The sequence below is a fragment of the Chelonoidis abingdonii genome, chromosome 6 (assembly GCF_003597395.2).
Source record: "Chelonoidis abingdonii isolate Lonesome George chromosome 6, CheloAbing_2.0, whole genome shotgun sequence".
NCBI classification, from domain to species: domain Eukaryota; kingdom Metazoa; phylum Chordata; order Testudines; family Testudinidae; genus Chelonoidis; species Chelonoidis abingdonii.
The window spans coordinates 118,405,218-118,426,861 of NC_133774.1; the positions used below are offsets into that span (position 1 = coordinate 118,405,218).

General features: G+C 37.6%; 1 protein-coding gene across 3 annotated transcripts in view; it reads right to left on the reverse strand.

Moving 5' to 3' along the window:
• Window positions 1-1,733: 1,733 nt before the first annotated feature.
• C9orf72 (C9orf72-SMCR8 complex subunit) overlaps window positions 1,734-21,644 on the reverse strand; it is a 34,125-nt gene continuing 14,214 nt past the window's right edge. For 2 of the 3 annotated variants that reach the window (XM_075067374.1, XM_075067375.1), the window contains exons 4-11: window positions 17,079-17,174; window positions 16,314-16,378; window positions 13,224-13,296; window positions 8,121-8,237; window positions 6,208-6,443; window positions 5,594-5,651; window positions 4,561-4,670; window positions 1,734-4,466 (exon numbers count right to left, since the gene is read on the reverse strand). In XM_075067374.1, the coding sequence (XP_074923475.1) occupies window positions 4,280-4,466; window positions 4,561-4,670; window positions 5,594-5,651; window positions 6,208-6,443; window positions 8,121-8,237; window positions 13,224-13,296; window positions 16,314-16,378; window positions 17,079-17,174 (942 nt within the window). In that variant the 3' untranslated portion in view covers window positions 1,734-4,279. Of the gene's footprint in view, window positions 4,467-4,560; window positions 4,671-5,593; window positions 5,652-6,207; window positions 6,444-8,120; window positions 8,238-13,223; window positions 13,297-16,313; window positions 16,379-17,078; window positions 17,175-18,144; window positions 18,201-21,644 lie in introns of those variants that run through there. The other variant, XM_032783912.2, reaches the window with a different exon arrangement.

Here is a 21,644-nt window from a genome sequence, read left to right on the forward strand (position 1 = left end):
AAAACAGTCTAACAAAGTACCCCAGAATATTCTATTTGCAGTACAAAAATAACTAACTATCTATCATCTGCTCCTTAGCACATTTAATGCTGAAATACAGGACAAAGGACAAATCAATATTTACATATATATTAGGCATTAAAGCGAGATCTCTCTCAAATTAAGTAAGGCTTTACCAAATTCACAACCATGAAATCTCATCTCCCCTGTGAAATCTGGCTAGTGTAGGGGAGGAGCAGGTCTGGGGGCTCTCACCGTGCGCCCAACTCCACATGCTCATCCCAGCCAGGCTGGGGAGGAATGGGACTTCCTCTTCCCCTGCAGGGGCCACTCCTAGGGCCAGATCAAACCCATCTCTGGGAACCTCTCCCAGCTGCTGGCTGGGAGCCCAGCTCTGAAGGCAGCACTGCCAGCAGTAGCACAGAAGTAAGGATGGCAATACTACAACACCCCTACAATAGCCTTGTGACCCCCTCCAATGGCCCGTTTTGGGTCAGGACTCCTACAGTTACAACACTGTGAAATTTCAGATTTAAATATCTGAAATCATTACAATTTTTAAAATCCTCTGACCATGAAATTGACCAAAATGGACTGTGAATTTGGTAGGGCCTTAAACACGCCCCCCCGCCCAAACATTGGCTAAGTATTTGAGTTGTGCTTTCACTCTTGGTCTTAAGCTTGGATTCTTCTTCTCAAAAAAAATCTTACACTCCTTGTGCTGGAAATGAAACTGTTGTGGTGTCAACAACAGCACCCACTCCACAGGGCGTTGTGCTTTAACCATGACAGCATATCCTACTGGTGGGCTGGGGACAGAAACAAGATTGGTAAGAGCGCACATACACATACAGGACTGAAGTCATTGTGGTGCCCTGCTAAGCAGTAGCAATCCTAGATAAATGTGTGGTGGAGAATGCAACTTTTTGTAACATCAAAACATGGGGTGCTTTGCTGTCAGTCTTGATGCAAGAAGGGTGGGAAGAGAGAGAAAGACCCCAAAGCAGCGGATATCAGTTGGGCAAAAACAGCAGGACGACTTAATAGCAGATGAACGCCATTCTCTTAACCACCACTCCCTATCCCGCCCAGAGAAATCAGTAAGAAGCATTGTGATTTTCCTGAATCCATGAGAAGCAGATCAACAGGTAATACACGACCTTGTAGAAAGGTGTGATAGTGGCTTACCAGGGCTGCCAGTATTCCCTAATATACATAACCCAAGTTTTCAGACCTGAGAACAAGATTTTCAAAAACAGGGACCTGGCTTTAGGCTCCTAAATCTATATTCAGGCAAGTAAGTGGCAAGTACTGAGAACCAAACAGCTCACACTAATGTCAGCTAGAGGTTGATCAGGCCCCAGTACAAGAAGGGAAATTTAAATTAAGTAGTTTTCCACTGGATTTGGAATTTTAGAAGACTAACATTTTTAAACAGTTACCACAGCCATCCTTTATTCGCTCACAAAGACACCGAAAGGGTTGGTTAAGAGTTTAACTCCCTTTATCATTCCAGCCTAAGACCCTGCCTTTGGAAGAGTACAAATAATATTTTCTTTCATGAAAAAGGGTCTTTCCCCCATTTTTAAAAGGGCAAATGATTACATAATTCACTCCATCTTGAACACAGAAGTATAGTTCTTCAGCAGAAGCTTCAGACGGACAAATAAAATCCACACGCAGTTTACTAAAACGCCTCCCTTATACCGCATAATAAATCTGACAGCACAGCATGCAAATGCATTAATAATTTATTCACTGTACAGTCTGCATCCATGACAATAGTGCAACAAAATTAGCATTTGAATGAGTTCCAGCAGTTAGCTGTTTCAAAGTGAAAATGCACAAAAATGTTTTCAGTAAACAATAGAGCTTTGCTGTTAGTAGTGTCAGTGTTAAGTTTTCAAAGCTTTATCACGCTACAATAATTAATTTTAGCACTGTGTCTAAAGTCAATTCAACTTTAGCACCTTACTTCCATTTCAGAAATGTAATGTCATCTACTTTTAGTTCTTAATGCCATCTGAGAAGCCAAGCAATACAGATAGTTTATGAATTATACCATTTTTAATAGGCAAACTGATTAAAAATATATGAAGATAAATTGGTGACACATTAAGATGATCTCTGTATCATTGGGTTAAGTCAGCATAATTCTAACAACAGTTTTCCTGATGAGACGCTGGTAGAAGGAAGCCCAACAGCATGAGACATTTTGCAGGGACTCTACGAAAGTGTATTATGTTTTTATTTTTAAGATGGACTTGAAATTTTTTTTAAAACGATAAACTTTAATTTGTGAGTGTGATTATGCATGTAATAAGGTAACTATGCATGCACACAGCAAGTAATGGTCATTCACATGTATAATCTTATTTTCATATGAAACTGTAGTAACTGCACATATGTATTAAGTACACAATGACATACCTTACTTTTTCTTTCTTATTAGATGTCCTAAATATTTAGACTGTAAAATATATTTTCCTATAAGAAAATGACAATCACATTTTGGACATTATGGACATTAGCTATTTGACAGTATCCCTTTTAACATCAGAAGAGAAGATATTTTAGAAAAATCCATTATTCTGAAGTGTTGTGTCTTATGTCTCAACTAATGAAACTGAGTTAGAAAATGAGTAGTTCACAGAGCAAACCCATCCTATAAAAAAAAGTTATAACAAGGGCATAAGTACTAAAGCAACAATGACTTTGCCTAGATTCCCAGTTACCAAATAGTTCTTTGGCAAGGAATCTCTCATCATGGAATATCAATAACACACTACATTTACAGAAGTAGATTCCTGACTTTTTTTTTTTTTTTTTTTTTTTTTTTTAAGGGGGAGGAGAAAGGAAAGGGGAGAAGACAGATAGATAGCAGCACACAATGCAGATGCATCACTTAGCATAGTACACCATGTAGCATGTTGGCAAAACCTGAAAAGTATCTGGGGAATCTGAAAACTACATCCAACAACTCAGATTATTCAAGTAAGAAATGCTGTGAAAGCAGGTAAAGTACATTTCCTGACTTCCTGCTGTTCTTTATCTTCTCTATGCAAAGCAAAACAAGTGGACTAAGAGGTGAGTGTGTTGGCATGAAAGAGGGAGATTAGCATCTCACTGAACCAGAGTTTGTTTTTCCATCAACACTGTTAACTTCTATTAGTTAACAGCCACATCAATTCCTGAATGAAGTTATGCTGAACATATGACAAAGGCAACATGAAAAGAAAGTGTCTATCTTGAAGTTTGGCTATATCCCAGGGGTTATTTCCAAAAAGAACAAAGGTACAGGTGGTCTAGTGTTTTAATGTGGCCTTTGTTTTTATTCATAAAAAAAATAGGAGCAGATTATAAAAAGAAAGGTTGGCAATGGCTATGCAAGTGTAAAACCTAATTTTCCTGTTTTGTTTTCTGAAAGAGCTCAATTATGTTGGGTCATTAAGCACTGATATGCATGATGGTTCAACATAGTCAGTGGCAGAAAATCCTGGTTGGCACTTATACACGCAAAACAGCTTAAAAAATGACCCCGTTTTAAAAGCAGCATTCTTCAGATCAGTTTGGCTTTACAATCCACTAAAAGGCAGCACTCTGCCTCCCAGGGATAATGCTGTACAGTTCTCTTTCATCTTTAGTTTTTGGTTTTTTTTTTTTTTTAATATCCTTTTAAATGCATCACATAAAGTAACAAAAAACTTTCTGGTGAGGTTGGAATGGGGAGCAGGGAAAGTGTTTTTCACATTAGCCCCACACATAAGAAATAAAGAACAACAACAACAACAACAAAAAGTGTTGAAACTGTTCTTCCAGTTTCTATTTCACAAAAGGCAGTGCCTCCATAATGGAGAGGACAAGAAGTATGATTTTCCATGACAACACTGGGAAATACTGATAACAAGATAAGGAGGGACACAAAATTGAAGAGAAATGGTGGAGAAGCTGTATGATCTCTCTAAAGAGAGTCAATACAAAAGCCTCCCTTTAAATCAGTTTAAGCCAGAACTGTGGCAAAGTTTACACAGCAAACCCAAAATATCATAAAAACTACTGCAATATTTACTTTCACTTTCATTGTAAACAACAAAAAAGGCTTGTTTGAAGTGTGCTTCCCTAAGTGAAGTGACTTTCCCTCTAATACTCCCTCCCCATTTCGACTGAATTGTAGTGTAACTTGCTTTCAGTCACTGCATTAGAGTGTAAGACTGTGCTTATCAAAAAGGGAAAAATGGTGTTTACATTACTAGCTTGCTTTCAGCAGCATACAGGATCTTTAAAATGTCATTAGTACATCACGTTCTTGGACACTAGTGTAGAAGGGTCTCCCAAAGATAAAGGAATGTAGACCAGGTTTGATCTTCTCAGCTAAAGCCATTATTATGTTAAGATCGCCCTCTGCTGTTAAGTCAAGGTCTATTTTTAAGCTACGGAGAGACTTAAAAGGCTTTTTTCCTTTCTGCCTGCAAGAGTAAAGAGAAAAACTGTTACAACATAGGAAGATTTCCCAGTGAACAAGAAATTCCCACCCCCCCTTCTATTATTTTTTTTACTTACGTATCATCCTCTATGTACTTTATAAGAGTTAAGGCTTTTCTATGAAGGACGAGAAGAAACTGGGCAAGGAAAGTACTCCTCAGAGACAAGCCAGGTTTCAAATGAAAGACCTGTTAAAAATTACAGTAGAAAACTAAATTACACGCAACTCAGGTTTCATTCCAGGAATGTGGAAAAGCTAGAACACTGAACTAGCATCTATGTAACAGTTCCTAATTATGCTAAAGGAAATGTATAATCATGACAGGATACATTTTAGACTCTATTCAGACAGATGTGATAAGTTAAGCTGTTCTGCCATTCTATTAAGACAAATCATATTTTTGCTCTTTTTTTACATTACTTGAAATGGAGCAGACGAGTGATTATACAATGCTGCAAGTTCTAGCAGTATTATACAGCAATAGGGGGTGTGCCTTGTTCTTCACAACTGTGTCTAGTATTTTCAGTGTTATATTAGTACTGCAAATTAAGCTTGCAGTGTTTAATGGCCATCTATTTGTATTACACAGTTACATATGCAGCGTTGTTGTAGCTGTGTTGTCCCACCTTGTTTCTATTACACAGTCAGACATTTTAAACTGAGACCAATTTCTAATTCTACACCTGGTTGGGTAACAATCCCATGCTGAAAGGTACTGTTCTAGGCTGAGTGCACCTGGGATTCTAGCTCCCTCCCGCCCCATATTTTCACCCCCCAAAAGTCACTGTAGTTATTTCTGGACGCAGTCCCTCCTGTAAAGTACTTTCCAGGAAAAGACCACAGCTCAACTAAAATGGCATGTTGCACTGAACATACTCTGTATTATATTACTTTTTGATTATTATAGTCATAGAATGACAGCTATTTTATAGGAACCTGTAATTACCGGGTCATTACATTTCTGCACATGTTCAGAGGAATCTCTCTTATACTACTATTGTTGTGCTTTCAAATAATGCAGGGAAGGATCTATTTGTGTTAAAATATTTGTTATATGAGAGTAGAGAATTGTTTTTCATCTTTTGCTCATTCTGAAAGAACAGCTGTTACCTGCTCCAGGAAGGCTTTTACTAATGTATCACGATGCAGGACATCCTGAAAAACATTCCTGTGAAGAGACAACAAAGAAAGCATGACATAATGTGATAAGGAGGCACTAAATATATTATATTGGTGCCTGGTAATAAGATTATAGTTAAGGCTCTGACAGAATTTAAAACAAATTTAAAAAAAGTCAGTTTTAGTGAATTATGATATGGGTTTTATTTAAAAAAAAAGTTACTTTGGAATATGAAACTGAACTTTTTCAGCCCAGATGCACTTAACAAGAACCAGGTAAGCCAATGTCAGCTGTAAATGTACTTAACTATATAGCATACCTATTTATTATTATTCAACCATATCAGATTGAATGGGATGTTATCAGGAATTTCATTGAGATGGAGTGCTAATGAAATAGTGAGCAACAGGTACTACTTCTGAAGTGTTTTTAACCTCTTATAACCCATTCCCCAAGAAGAAAACACAGGCTGTTTATCCTGATTGAGGAAAGCATTTGCTGAATAAAACAGAACTGTATTTTATATGAAAAGGTCTGACAAAATGCAACTACACTGTTATGCTGTCCTAAGCAATATAATTTTGAAAGTACCGATAGTACATACAAATCAGGAGTGAAGCTTTCATCTGTATGGATAGTGATATCCTGAGCCATCTCTTCATCTGAATTGGCTCTCCAAAATGCTGCCAGCTCGGACCTCATGTATCGCCGCTGGTTATAGATATGCTCATGGCAAGGAGGCATCTGCTTCACTGTGTTGACATCCACATCTATATGTGTAGTAGGATATGGAGCATACATTACTTGACGGAAGGGCAACACAAAGCTTCCAGTTGCATCCTGTTACAGCAAAAAAGAGTTAGAGAAGTCTCCCAGTTACAAAAAAAACCAAAAACAACAGGTATTTCAAACAACATTAAAGCACCAGTCTTAAGTTTAAAACAGCGTGTTTAAATGCATTTCATTTTAGAGGTCTGTGTGTTTATAATTCTAGTTAAACCCTATTGTAAAACAAGGTGGTTGTTTAAAGTAACAGCATACACATAAAATATCAATTTTTTTGGAGGAGGTGTTGGAAAATAGTGATGTGCACATCACTGCATTGTTTCATGAAAGTCTTGTTGCTGGTAACACCCTTCCAGTTCTCCTGCTGCATGATGCTTGACGTTAAAGTGAGTTACAAAGCCGTATTCACAGCCATGAATGCAGCTTTAAAGTGAGCAAATACGCTACCAAGTGAATTGAACAGAGGTCAGGAGAGACTACCATATAACATTATACAATATTTATCATGGAGGAAGCATGACAGCATTTAACTTTAGCCTTCTGAATTTGAGAAGTTTGAGCATGCACAAGTTTTTTTCCTTAAAAATATTTTCAGTGAAGGGAACATCATTTATCTTCACTCCTTTTAGGAAAGCTTTAGAAATTCTCTCAACACGTAAGTAGAAGTGCACATAATCAGCATCTGAAGTTAGGAACCCTCCACCCAAGTACACACTTGCTATTGAGAACAAAGAACTACTTAGTTTACCTAGTTAGAAGGCAAACAGGTTGAGCTTTTATTTGGTTTTGATAAAAGGCATTGCCCCCGCCCCCCCGCAACGATATTGGTACCGCTAGGTAAATACAATAAACATTAAAATGTAAAAATGTGGCTCCCTCAGGTCCCTACTCCTCTCCAACAGAAGTCAGAGTGGGCAGGCAGGGGCAGAACATTGGCTCCATCTTCCTAATGTGCTGGCCAGCACAGGTTCTACAATCTGTCCCTCAACTTCATATCATTTAGCTATAGTTTATCATTATCTGTCAAATTCAGTCTGAAAGCTCCTCGGAACAGGGGCCTTATAATATTACTTGCCTATGAAGCACCATCCACTCCTACGGCCCTTCCTAAATATTTTGAAACTATTTTTCATAGTATGCTGGAGCGCTGGAGACTAATATTCTTTTCTCCGAGTCTGATTTAGCTAGCATACGCAAATTTTAAACTCTTGCCTGTATGGGTCTAGGATCCCCCCCAAAGTAGTAAATCTATAGATTTATTCCCAAAGTGAAGGAACAATGACAGAAACTATTCCTAAAGGGAACAGACAGTACAGAGGAAAAATTTGCTTGAAATCTGCGCATCCCTACAAACAGCTTTAAGTCATGGAATATAGGTAATAATTTAGTATTGTATTACAATATCACCCAGGAGCTCTAGTCGTAGCCTAGGATCTCATTGTGCTATGAACTGTACAAACATCAAAGAAAAAAGGACAGTCCCTGCCTCACAATGCTCACACTCTAAGTATAAGACAAGATGCAACAGATGGATACAGACATATAGGAGAGAAATCATGGTTATAATATTGGCATCAGGAATCAACAAGTGAAGAGAACAAACTTTTTAAGACAACAATATATTTAGGTATTTTCAAGTTAAGATGATTATGATAAGAAATTGTAGGTTTCTGGATACTGGAGAAAAGAATTTAGGGAAAAAAATCAAAAGCCACAATAAAATTGCCTTACCTTGAGCAATCCTTGTACAAAGAGTCCTGATTCATATTTGAAGGAAGATTCATTTCTACAGAGTCTGGAACACTTCCGTTCTGATGGAGTAAGAAACAGACACAATGTCCTCACTATCTGCAATACAAAAAGTTTTGTAAAAAATAGGCAGATGTATAGTAAAGAAAGCATTGATCTTAGAACACAATTCAGCACAGATTTAAGTGATTATCCAAGAAGTTCACCACACATTAGAAAAAAGAATGCTACAATTATGTCAAATAGTTACATACTGACATCTAAAAGTAGAGGTATTAAAATTAAACCACACTCAAGACTATATATTAAATGAAAATAACAGAACAAATATTAAATGGAACATCTAAGGTAGCATAGTTTAATTGCTTAGAGTCAAGAAACACAGAAGTTTAGGTTACCACGGCAACATCAGCTTTGGCCATGTTATACATCCAGTACAATTTTTATGATATGCTTTAATAAGTGTTCTAAATGCTCTTACTCAGAAGATGAGAAAAAGCATGGTCCATGCTGCACGGAACATACAGTGGAAATAGATAATGAGCAGCTGAATGACATGATGAAATAGAGTAGCAAATCAATTATTTTGAGTTGTTCAGCAAATGCTTTGCTCAAAAAGGTGCTCGTGCTGTAGGAACTTTGACAGCTAATACTTACGTCAGAAAATGCAAAAACCTGCTTTAATGATGCAGTGATAGGTGTTTTTGCATTTTCAGAAAAACTAATAAAAATCACGAAATCAGACTTCCTTAAGGCGTAAGTATATGTTTATTTTAAGCACTCCATCTAGCTGCACCATTAACAGAAACATAGTTCAAGGAGAGAGTATTTAGAAGCGCTGCTGTGGTTGTTACATAATATGCTCTTAACCTGTTTTCAGACATGCATTTCCCCTGCTTCTATTCTTTTTAAAAAAATACTGTGTATGCACAGCATGCAATTAAGATGCCCATAATTTTTTCCACTAATTCAGACTTCTTTTGCCACAATAATGCACATTTCATGATATATGTACATTTTCCTGCTTCTACAACCCCAAATTATTGCAGAATAGCCCTGTTCAGCAGCTTTTGTCTGAGAGCTCAGTCACTTTATTTCTTCCTCTGTTTAATCTACTTCTCATTTCCTAACAAGGAAATTGTTGATCTGATCAGAGATGCTCTAAGTATTATGAGCAAAAAAAAAGAAGAGCAACAGCTCTTTACTAATTAGTTATTTTAAGTATCGTGTTTAGAATACATACGTATTTTATCTGAACAATGTACATATCGATTATTATTTAATATTACAGTAGTGCCTACGACTCCCAGTCATGGCGCAGGACCCTATTGTGCCAGGCACTGTACAAACTAATAAGATGACTGTACCAGCCCCAAAGCTTACTATAACCATATCCTCCTGTTGTAAGCATATTATATTAATATTAGCGGGTATTACACACACCCACTTAAGAGATTGACTCCCAGAACAAAAAAAAGTCTTACAATGAGGGAAAGTTCAATCTTGTAAAATAAACTGGAACTCAATAAGAGGCACACCATTAATTCAAAGCATAATCAAATAAAAGGACTGCATATGGGTTTCTTACTTATAAATGGAGTTCTCTGAATATATCGTCTCTACAGTGCCTCACTGCAGTGTCATGCCATAGTTTCATGAGACAAACAGCAGCAGTAGTAGTAAGTATTTACATTACTGCCAAACCCAGAGGCCCCAATACAGATTGAAACCTGTACAGACACACAAAAGACAACCCCGGCTCTAATAGCAGTGTACAGGTAGCAGTCATTAATGGCACACATGCCCCACACCTAAAATGTTCTAGGACTACATGTTACTACAAAGTCCTTCTCTCCATTCCTTCTCAGCTCCTCTGGCTTAAAGGTGCATATTAGAGGCCTCACTTTTGGCGGAAGGACAGAGAGGCAATTCATCTGGAAAATTCAATTTACTGATAAAGATAGCTTTATTTTCTCCATCATGAGTTGCCTCTGCAATTCTCACTGTAGGAAATTAACTAGCAGTATTCACACTACAGGGGGTGGACTGAAGAATGGCTTAATTAAATAGGAATCAAAGGACAGTCCTTCTGACCCAAGCATCTGATGTATCCCAGAAGAATGTAAGAATAATGTTTTGTCAAAGTGTGAATTCAACTCCCAGCATTGACCTGCTATTTTAAGAGACACCTTTCTAATAAAAACACAAGGTGAGTAAATTAATATCTTTTATTGGATCAACTTCTGTTGGTGAGCATGACAAGCTTTCGAGCTACACGAAATTCGTCTTCAGGTCTGGACGCCTCTGTGTAGCTCAAAAGCTTGTCTCTTTCACCAACAGAAGTTGGTCCAATAAATGGTATATCAACCCCCTTCCCTCTCTCATATCCTGGGACCAACACTGCCACATCATCATGCCAATAACCTTTCTAACAGGGACTCATCATACATGTAAAACTGGCAGATCTGCATTACTGTAACCAATTTGTACATACAAATCCATTCACAAAGCCTCAGAGTTAAAAGGGCTTCCTCCATTTCATTTTTCCAAACACAGCTGAGCAGGTTTTCTAAAAGTATTATTCTTTTAAATATGTAGATATGCAGGGTGGATTTGATTTAAATCAAATTGATTTAAATCACAATTTAAATCACTAGTCAGGAAGACTCGATTTAATCATGGTTTTCTACATAAAAGTGCTTTCTTGTTGGTTGTCATAACCTTGATACACATTCTTCACAATTCAGAGATAGATGTAGGTTTCACTTTTAGAAGGTACACAATGTCCATTTTTAAACAATGATTTATTTTTATAGCTATATCAGAAAATGAATGGGTGTTTGGTTATTTAATTTACCAAAGGTAATTGAAGCAGATATTTATGATGTCATTGGGAGGTGAACTATCTCCAATTCAACAGGTTAATCATTAGTATTTGGAGGATTTTCTTGCCATGCTGTATTAGAAAGAGAACGTCACCAGACAGACATTTAAATTGTTTTATTTAACTAAAACAACGTTATGTATTCTGGATTTTTTTTCTTCAACAGCAAACATATAATATTTTAAAAAAACAAGCATATGTCCCTCCTCACTTCTCATATTATCTCCAGACTTCTTCTCCTTGTCCAGATCTATTATGCCCCCAACAATCTTCTATTCATTGAACTTTTTGAAACTTTGCACTTTTAGAGAGAGGTAAGGGATTGACTCTGTGTACACAAATTTGCAGAGGGACAACAGAGTTGAGGTCTGTTATTTCTCACCTCTATATATTATTTATTTAACAACGTGTTTGCTGTTAACAAGCATGTTACCTCTGGAGACACAAATCCAGTGTGAGAAATGTAAAACTAAGCATCTCTGATGGCATCTTCTAGATTGAGCACTGAGTCCATTGGGTAGATAGAAATATTAATCTAAATAATCTATACAGAAGCCTGTGAACCCCATAAAATTGTGTCCCTAATCAATGAACTATTAGAACTTATTTATAAAACCTTTCTTAAACATTACATGAATATATTGTCTCATACTATAGAATCAGAATTTATAATTCCTATTCCATGATGAGATATCTTTGAATTATTATGTATCTTAATTAAAACTAATCTTTAGATAGGTTTTTCCTCAAAAAGCATTTTATCAAAAAAAAAAATCCAATTGAAATAAAACAAATCCGATTTTTTAATTTAAAAAAAAAATCAGATTTTTATCCACCCTGTAGTTGTATAATTACCTGACAAGTTAGTAGGCTTAGGAAGAAACAGTTACTTACTGTAACTATGGTTCTTCTAGATGTGGTGCAGACATGTTTTCCATTTAGGTGCGCATGTGCTCAGCCCACCAGAACTGGATAAATGTGCCTAGCACTACTTACAGAGAGGAGGTATTGGCGCCTCATGGCTGTAGCCCCTCCCCCAGCTACATGAAGTGGTACCGCCCTAACCCTCCCTCGGTTCCTTTGCACCTGTCTTTTTTTCAAAAAGTGGTAGGTGTGGGGAGAAGGCAGTTTGCCACAGGAGTCTGCAACCAGTTATTCTTCTGATTAATGGTAGCACCACTGAGATGGCTGTCTTCAGAAAGAAAGCGTAAAGAGCATTATCCTGATATTCCTGGCCTTCTGCCTTAGTCTTCTTCCATTAAAAAGGCATTCAGCCAATGCTTCCTATACTTTCTGATCATGGAGGCGTAGGTAGCATAAAGCAAGCATCCTTTTGATAAGTTAGTTCCATAGACACTCCAGACAGCAAACATGACAGTCTACCAATGGACATCTTGCTATTGCAGGACTCAAGTTTTGTACGTTTGCACCTGCACTTTGGATACTGCATGTCTCCACTGAAACCCAGAACCTAACTGAGTTTACTGACCAAGTCACTAACAGAATTCAGTTAGTCCTGTTTTATTTTTTACATTAAATTATTTAAAATGTGTCATTTATTTATGATTAAGGCTATGAGGATCATGAGGAAACTGCAGCACAAAACAGAAGTGCAAAGAGAAATCAAAGAACTGAGGGTGGGGACCTAGAAAATTTGCATCTTACATATGAATGAGTGACTCAAAATAGTTTGGAGCGCATTAGATATTGTGTAAAGGCAATTTATGATCCAGAATTACAGCAAATTTTACTCTGCAACTGGGTATTCAATATGATAAAAATTATGCATAGATTCATTTATTTAGATAAAATCCATTGCAATAGCCGAAGAGCTAAATGTTAATCCAGAAGCCAACAGTTTATGCATATGGCTAATAAAAAACATCTAATCCTAAAACTATAGCCTCATTTTCCATAATTTCATATACACAATAAAATAAATTAGTTGTTAAGAAATGTCAGAATACAAATGATAAATTATTTTTCATACTCAATTGCCAACCAATCATAAAAATAAAAAAGTTCAATAGTAATACAGTACTGGTCCCTCCACATCAAATATATTTCAGGGAAATATAAAATGTAACTGAATAATATTTTACTTCTCATTAATTGCCACTTTTACATTACTGCAGATAATCTGCTGACAGTCCAAATACAATAATCAGAATCCAATTTTAAGAATTATCGAATGCATTTACCTTATTAACTTTCTCTGCACTGCTACCTACAACCACTGAGCAACCACAAGTCTGCAGGTGTGAACTGATGGCGCTGCAAATTGAAATGAAATTCAGCTTAATAAATACAACAGACTACTCCAAAACAAGTGCTTCAACATAATTCTGTATGCAGATATGAAAAACAGAACAAAAAGAAGCAGGCTTCAAACAGACTTTTCTTTACTTACATTACTAAACCTTTGGATTTTTATAACATCTAGATTTTAGTACAATTCATTTAAGTAATAGCAATCTGATTTTTTAAATATTACTATGAAGCCATCCTGGCTGAACTGAATTAAGTTACTGGAAGGCTAACCCAATTATGGGTTTAGTGTTGAAGAGTATAAGGTAATTTATTTAGATAAGCAAAAGTAAAACTATACCTTCAAATAAAGGGAACTTGAATTATTCTGTGATTAAACAGCTTTCATTTGTAAAAAGAATATAGACACAACAGTAAGGTTCTGAGTCTTGCTTCTTTCAATTACTAAACATATCATGGCTTTGATCGCACAAGCATCTGTTACCACATATCTCAGTACAAAAAAACAACAACAAAAAAACCCAACACCACTTCAGGATCTAAGGTAGTACACAACACTGAAGAGTTCTTTGTATGTATGAATATACTTCTGCAGTTGCATTTTGGAGTTCCACAAGGATGCATGACTGCTTAACTTACAAGGTCAGAATTATTATAGTTACTTTGTCAAGTCCAATTTTTATTCAATGAACAAAAAAAATCAAAATATATACTGAAGACATGATAAAGTTTAAAATTTTAATCTGGCAAAAGCCAGGAAGCTCCCCTATTTCTTAAGGGCATAACTGAGTAATGCAGCACAAGATGCTCGGCGGAACAGGCTATTTGCAATGTGTAGCTCTGGTGCATACACCATTTGGTTACTGAATCAGTTACAATGCAGATATTCAATAATGAAAATATACAGTGAACAAGTGCTATTCTCTGTACCTATTTCTTAATCAAAAACAAAAGAGTGAGGACAGGAGCCATACTAATAGAATGATGCAATATTACAGGACCATTTTTTCTTGATGTGTCTTGGTGGAAATCAATTCACCTACAATAAACCATGTAGTGATATGCACTCAATGTGAAATTGTGCTCTGTAAAATCATGACTGGTGTGGAGAAAGTAAATAAGAAAAAGTGTTATTTACTCCTTCTCATAACACAAGAACTAAGGGGTCACCAATGAAATTAATAGGCAACAGATTTAAAAACAACAAAAGAAAGTATTTCTTCATGCAATGCACAGTTAACCTGTGGAACTCTTTGCCAGAGGATGTTATGAAGGCCAAGACTATAACAGGGTTAAAAAAAAAAAACTAGATAAATTAATGGAGGATGGGTCTATCAATGGCTATTAGCCAGGATGGGCAGGGATGACGTCCCAAGCCTGTTTGCCAGAAGCTGGGAATGGGTGACAGGGGATGGATCACTTGGTGATAACCTGTTCTGTTCATTCCCTCTGAGGCACCTGGCATTGGCCACTATCGGAAGACGAGACATTGGGCTAGATGGACCTGTGTCTGACCCAGTATGGCCATTCTTATATTTTTCTAAAAGCTAACTTGCCTCAAGATTGAAAACCTAAATAAATCCTTGCAACAAAGTGCTTTATGAACACTAAATGCTACATAACTGCTAGGTATTATGAACACAGTCAATATTTTATTTGTGTAGTACTCTGGGTGTTTGGTGCTGTACAACACAGTGACAGTTCTATGAGCTACGGACTATCTAAATTCACCAGGCAATATACAGAGATGTTTTGAGGAATGACAGAAGATCAATAAAAGCAGCAAAGAATCCTGTGGCACCTTATAGACTAACAGACATATTGGAGCTTGAGCTTTCGTGGGTGAGTACCCACTTCGTCGGATGCATCCGACGAAGTGGGTATTCACCCACGAAAGTTCATGCTCCAGTACATTTGTTAGTCTATAAATTGCCACAGGACTCTTTGCTGCTTTTGCAGATTCAGATTAACACGGCTACCCCTCTGACAGAAGATCAATAAACGCCCCCATTAAAGATGGGAGTGTGTTATGTGATTTCCTAACACAAGAGACATTTGTGTACTGATTTACTAATGGTTAACTATTTTTATGTTAAAGAAAATGGAAGAATTAAATGTTCTGAGTACAGAAGAATGTGCATGACATTTATGGATTTGTCATTCTTTACCTGTGACTTTAACCCATGACTTTTCCTAAACTTCCTATGATATAACCACAACTTGACTTATTGTGTTAAGAAACTCAAAACCCTTTGTCTATGTCCCCCCCTTTACACTTTTAACAGGTTCCATGATCCTATGCCATTTTCAAAGTAATATAACCCTTATCAATTAACCCTTTCTCTAAGCATGTCATTCCAGTGATAATGAGCAGTTGTCCTATACTCATGCCATAATGGGTTGATAGAGATCAGCATGCAAATTTCAAGAGCCATCAATCCACGACCATTCATTTAAAAAGGAAACAAACAAACAATCTTAATGATATCGCTTAGGCAGACATAAAAAGAAGCGATACGAGCATTAACATCTCCTCACCCCAAATTAAACCTTAACCACCAATACAGCTAGACTTTGCAGAAGTGGATTTTTAAAAAATTATTTTGACATATACTGATGTTTATTTTTAAACATTTTTTCTATTTAAATTTTCACACTGGTGGGAAATTATGGGGAGAGGGGTTTCTGACAACAATTATTTAATGACAAACGACACTGAGATTCAAAAAATTAAAAGCTTTGTTACTGGTAAAACACAAATTGTCAACATTTCATGTCAAAATATACAAAGCAAATATCAACTCCAAGCTCTTAAGCAGCATTTTTCTTACTTGATATTCAAAATTTACAGATAGACAATGATGGACAGATTTTTTTGTTGCTTTGTGCATATCTGGAGAAATCAACATTTACCAATAGAAATCTAATCCTTCTAAGCCTAAAAACAACCAATTAAGAGACATTGGCATCATTTACTTTTAAAGTGGTTTCATAACAGCATAAAACAGAGAGCAAGACCATACTTGAGGAGAAAACCTTCATGGCAACTGTCCCCAATGTCATCATCATTTAACACTGTGTCACTTATCTGGAGTGCAAAGGAACAGAAAGAAAGGTTAGATGAAGTGGTATAACAAGCCACATTAAAAACATTTTATTTTGGATTTTTAATGATATGTGGTGATAGCTTAAGTGAATCCTAGATAATCTCAGTTTCACAATTGTGAGGAATCAAGCATGTTTAAGACTCCCAAAAATACAGCTCTTCCTGTTTTAAGCCATTAACCTCTGAAGGTGGTCAACAGATATTAAGAGACAGAAAAGAGTAATTATATCGTCTAATTCATTTCTCCCCAGCTGAACCACCACTGATATCGTTCCCAACAGTGTATTTTTAGTGCTTCAATCAAAATATTTTAAACTGGCCCAAGTAATGGTGTTTCCTCTGCTGTCCAGGGAAGGGTTAGTCCACATTCTAATAGATCTCACCATTAAAACTTTTTCCCCAATATTAATTTTATTTGATGACATCCTTTCCTTTCCCTTTTTAGAAAGCATAATACAGTTGACAGCCAATTTTGCTAAGTGTTGATCAAAAATTATTGCTACTACTCAGATATTTATGAGAAATTGCTATTAGCAAAAATACCATTTAGGAGAGTTTCCTGTGCCAAACAGTTAAAGAGCATAATGACTTATAGTATCAATGATTTATATTACCAAAGGCAGCATTAATAAGAGTGGCATAGTTGCTTCCTTTTCAAAATCCAGCAAACATAAGGACTTACATTTATTTCTTCTGGAACACTGTGTGATTTCATAGATGAAAGAAGTTCCATTACAGGAATAACTTCTCCTGTCAGCATGGGAATGATGCTTTGGCCCTGTGCAATATATAACATGTTGTGAAATAAAAGCATAGCATGCAGTATAGAAAGCTACTAGTAACAGAAATTTTTAACACTAAAGACAGAACAATTTTAGCTTTTTTATTTTTTGGTGGGGAAGGTGGCAAGACCACAAGACTAGAAGGGAGCAGGAAACTGATACATATGTTTTTCAGTTTTGCTCATCAAAAATAGCCAACTGGAAACAAGCAGCTGACCCAGTAACAAGAATGTTTATAATTAGTTTCAAGGCTTTTATTCTAAATACCCAATCAATTCAGCTTGACTTGGACAGGGTAGATCTAGAGGTAGGTGACTGTATCATAGTGTATTAGATATAATTATCAGTAAGTATTATACTTCAAAAAGTACATGTTTTAAGAGACAAGGAGACAAACAGATACAGGCTCATTAGCTGGATTAGCATTGGAATCAAATGATAATTTCTCTGATCTTATACTTTGCAACAAGCTCTCGAGTTGTACTTTCATATGTATTGCTTCAGAAACCAAATTCTCTTTGTAAACTCAGCCATAAAGTCTATAATGACTTCTCTCTTGGAAAGTTACAAGATAGTAGTTACCAAGCATCAGTTCTCTGATTCAGCTGACTAATGACCTAGCAAAAATCTACCCATGACAAAACAAGGGTAGAAGAGTATAAATGTAAGGAAGCCGCTATCTTTGGAGAACATCATGTTCGAGTAAGTCGCCTCCCCATTTCTGAAAGGAAATATTCTTCACAGATTTCCACTTTACCCATTAAGCGACGTGATATAATTTCCTTCAATTTGGTCAGAGCTTCCACCATCTTATCTTCACAAAGACTGCCTCCTGTGCATGGCAGCTCACTCTGCTAGTCCAAAAATATCTTCCTGGATCCCAAAATTAAACAGCAGTACCGACTTCTACAGTTCCAGTAATAGCTTTCTGATGGTATGCCATATGCATCAGTCAGTTACTCTTACCTGATCCTCCATTCTCTCTGTGCTTTCCAAGATGATCTTCTGGAAATGTTCTTGCCTCTCCTGAGCAAGAGAAGCAGTTAATTTTCACACAAGTTATAAAAGCTCCAGTATTTGGCTATACAATTATGCACCCATCAGTCAACTGGTAAATTTTCTTCCCTGTAGAGTCACACTTCTTTGATTCACATTTTCCTTTAGAGAGAGTTATTTTGTAGCAAATACTACCCCTCCACTGCCCCCATCACCCGTCCTCCCCATAAACCTCTAACTTGCGGGGTGGGGAGGGGAAGCTGAAATAAAACAAAAATATCCTTCGCTCTCTGATCACGAAAATATCAGATGGCTCTGTCTCAGGGAAAATAAAGATGCTGAATTCAGCCATGCTGATTTTTACTTATTTTTTTCACTGCAAAAGGAGTAAGTTGTTCCAGCTTAACAAAACACAGGAAAAATGCAATCTTCAAGAAGAGGAAACTTATTTGCGTTTGGGTAGGGGATTTGTTCCATATCTTGAGATATTGGCAGATCTTCAATACATTAACTGTTCTAGAACTAAATATTGCAGACATCCATGGAAACGTCAAGGTACTTCACCACAGGATACACAAGATGTCACACCAAAAATTCAGCGAGAACTTGGTGGCATCCAGTCATCAGAACCTCAGTAGTGAATATGATGATGATGATGAATGTAATCATTTACAACAATTCAGCATAATATGCTATGAAAACTTGGCTCTAATGAATGGCACAGTCAGAACATTATAGGCAATGAATATTCTGCATGCTCCAGAGATGTCTTCTTATAGAAGCTGAAGTGTTGCCACATCTTTTGCAGGTTTACTCATTAATTTCCTGTGACTGAGATACTCAAGGCTGGTCAACTGCAGAACAGAAAGCTTACATACCTCCTCAGAGTAGATGAGGAAAGAAATAAGTTAGAGTAGATTTTCTCCTGCCAATGATAAACCTAAATGAATCTGAAACAAGTGCCTGTGAAAAACAACATTGGTGCTATATATATCCCTTAAAGGCACTTCCCCTCCTGGACTTAGGCTTCAATGAGAAATGACTTCCTTGACAAACAAGATTCTTGGTTTAAAAAAATTTCCATCTTCATGTAGCTGAAACTGAACTAATTACTAGAATCCCTTTTCTCTTTTGAAATACAGCTGCTAGAAGTGATTGGACAAACACATAAAACTTCAAATATCTAGCTTTTACAAAGCTAAACAAGATTTTAGACCTATTTAGAATGACTTCTAAACAGTTGCTTGTCTGTCTATGTCCAGCATTCTAAACATTGCTCTGCATACATCTGAATCTAAGTGGATATGCGAATGCAGGATGCTATTTCAAATTCGTAGTGAGTTTCTCTCTCTTAATACAATCTGGTTGAAACTGCTGACTATCATATGACAAAACTCTTGAAAACCTTGAAGCTAAGGTATCCAGTAGGAATACCTACGTACACTGGTGGCATCAATTAAGGCAAGACTTCAAGACATTTGTTTTCCATTTTAACTTGGCGTGTTGGGTTAATTGATAACTGATGCAGAAATCTGCCTTTCTTCCAAGAGACACAGTATTACACATTTTCCCATTTTAATAATTAATATTTAAATTTTATATTATTATGCTCAGAAACTGTCAGACACTGGTATCTAAAATATATACAATGCTATATTTGTAATCTACATTTTTAGAGCATCTATCACTGAGGTGTCTCTACTGCGGGCAAAGATTGAGGTGGAGATACAGATAAAGTATGTAGAAGGGCTCATAACTGCTCAAGAAAAAAACAAACAAACAGATAAATAACTTTCTTTCAGAGCTTGGCACTCTGCCACTGAGCCTCTCTGTTCCAAGAACAGCTGGTGGGAAAACAAATAAATAAAATCAAAGATCTCACAACTAGTTTTTTGGGGTTGACAGAACATTTTCTGCAAGTTCCAATGCAGCTACAACTCCATGATTTCATCATGAAAAATCTTTAAATCTGTACATCAGGAAACAAATATATGACTGCTTCCAAAAATGAAGCATCATGTTGCGTTTGACCATTTTGCCTCAAAAAGGTTAAAGCGTAGACCACCACAAAATGAAGAAAAGATCTGTCCACAAGCACAAGACCATGATAAACATAACTAACCTATGCTTATTACAGACTTAACTGCTAAACAACATATCTGGAGTTTTAGGAGACAGGACTGGGCAAGAAATATTTGTGACATTGCCCTCATCTAGAGAAAATGAGAGTTTAAATACCAATTCTTCTTTTGTAAAGTATGACAAAAATATCAAGACTAGACATGCTGGAAGACAAGTTTCCACAGGGTTATCCTATGGAATCAATAAATTGAGTGCTCAGACAAAATGGGAATTAGGAGATAAATTACTTGAGTCTCCTACCTCAAAAACAGAATCAAATAATTTTTAAGAGATGCTCTTTTATAAAAAAAGATACTTTTTTTTTAAATTGTCTAGGTCAGGGGTCAGCAACCTTTCAGAAGTGGTGTGCCGAGTCTTCATGTATTCACTCTAATTTAAGGTTTCACGTGCCAGTAATACATTTCAATGTTTTTTAGAAGGTCTATATATTATGTAAGTAAACTAGTGTTGTATTGTAAAATAAACAAGGTTTTCAAAATGTTTAAGAAGCGTCATTTAAAATGAAATTAAAATGTTGATCTTACACCGCCGGCCCGCTCAGCCCGCTGCTGGTCTGGGGTTCTGTTCACCTAGGTCGGCAGCGGGCTGAGCGAGGCCTGCGGATGGGACCCCGTCTCTCAAGAGTCCGTCAGCCAGAACCCCAGACCAGCAGCAGACTGTTCGGGGCCAGCAGCCAGAACCCAGAGGGCTGGAGGCAGGCTGGAGTCAGGGCTGGAGGTATCAGGGCAGAGGGGGGGCTAGGTATGGGTGGGGGTGCCAGAATCAGGGTTGCGGGGCGGGATGAAGGAGTCAAGCAGAGGGCTGGGTGTGTATGAGAGAGGTACAGGGCTCAGGTCAGGGGCCTGGGGGGTGTGCGGGGCAGAGGGTAGGGTGTGTGTGTGTAGGGGGGATGTCAGACCTCAGGGGAGAGGGCTGGGTGACTGCCCTCCTAAGAACTCCCAACCCCGCTGCTCCTTGTCCCCTGACTACCCCCTCCTGGGACCTCTGCCCCCAACTGCCCTCAAGACCCCACCCCTATCTAAGCCTCCCTGTTCCCTGTCCCCAGACTGGACCCTACCCCCTACCTGTCCCCTGACTGCCCCCACCCCTTATCCAACACCCCAAGCCCTGGGCCCTTTACCTTGAGGCTCCACGCAGAGTCAGACACGCTGCCCCACGGGAGACCACAGCCCCAGCCCTCAGAGCGCTGCACATGGCGGCAGCAGAGCTCCAGTTGAGCCGGGAGCGTGTCTGCCTCCCCACGGAGCCAAATGCTGCCCCGCGGGAGCATGCAGGGCTGCATGGCTCCAGGGGAGGAGGGAGCGTGTCTGCCTCCTCGTGGAGCCAAA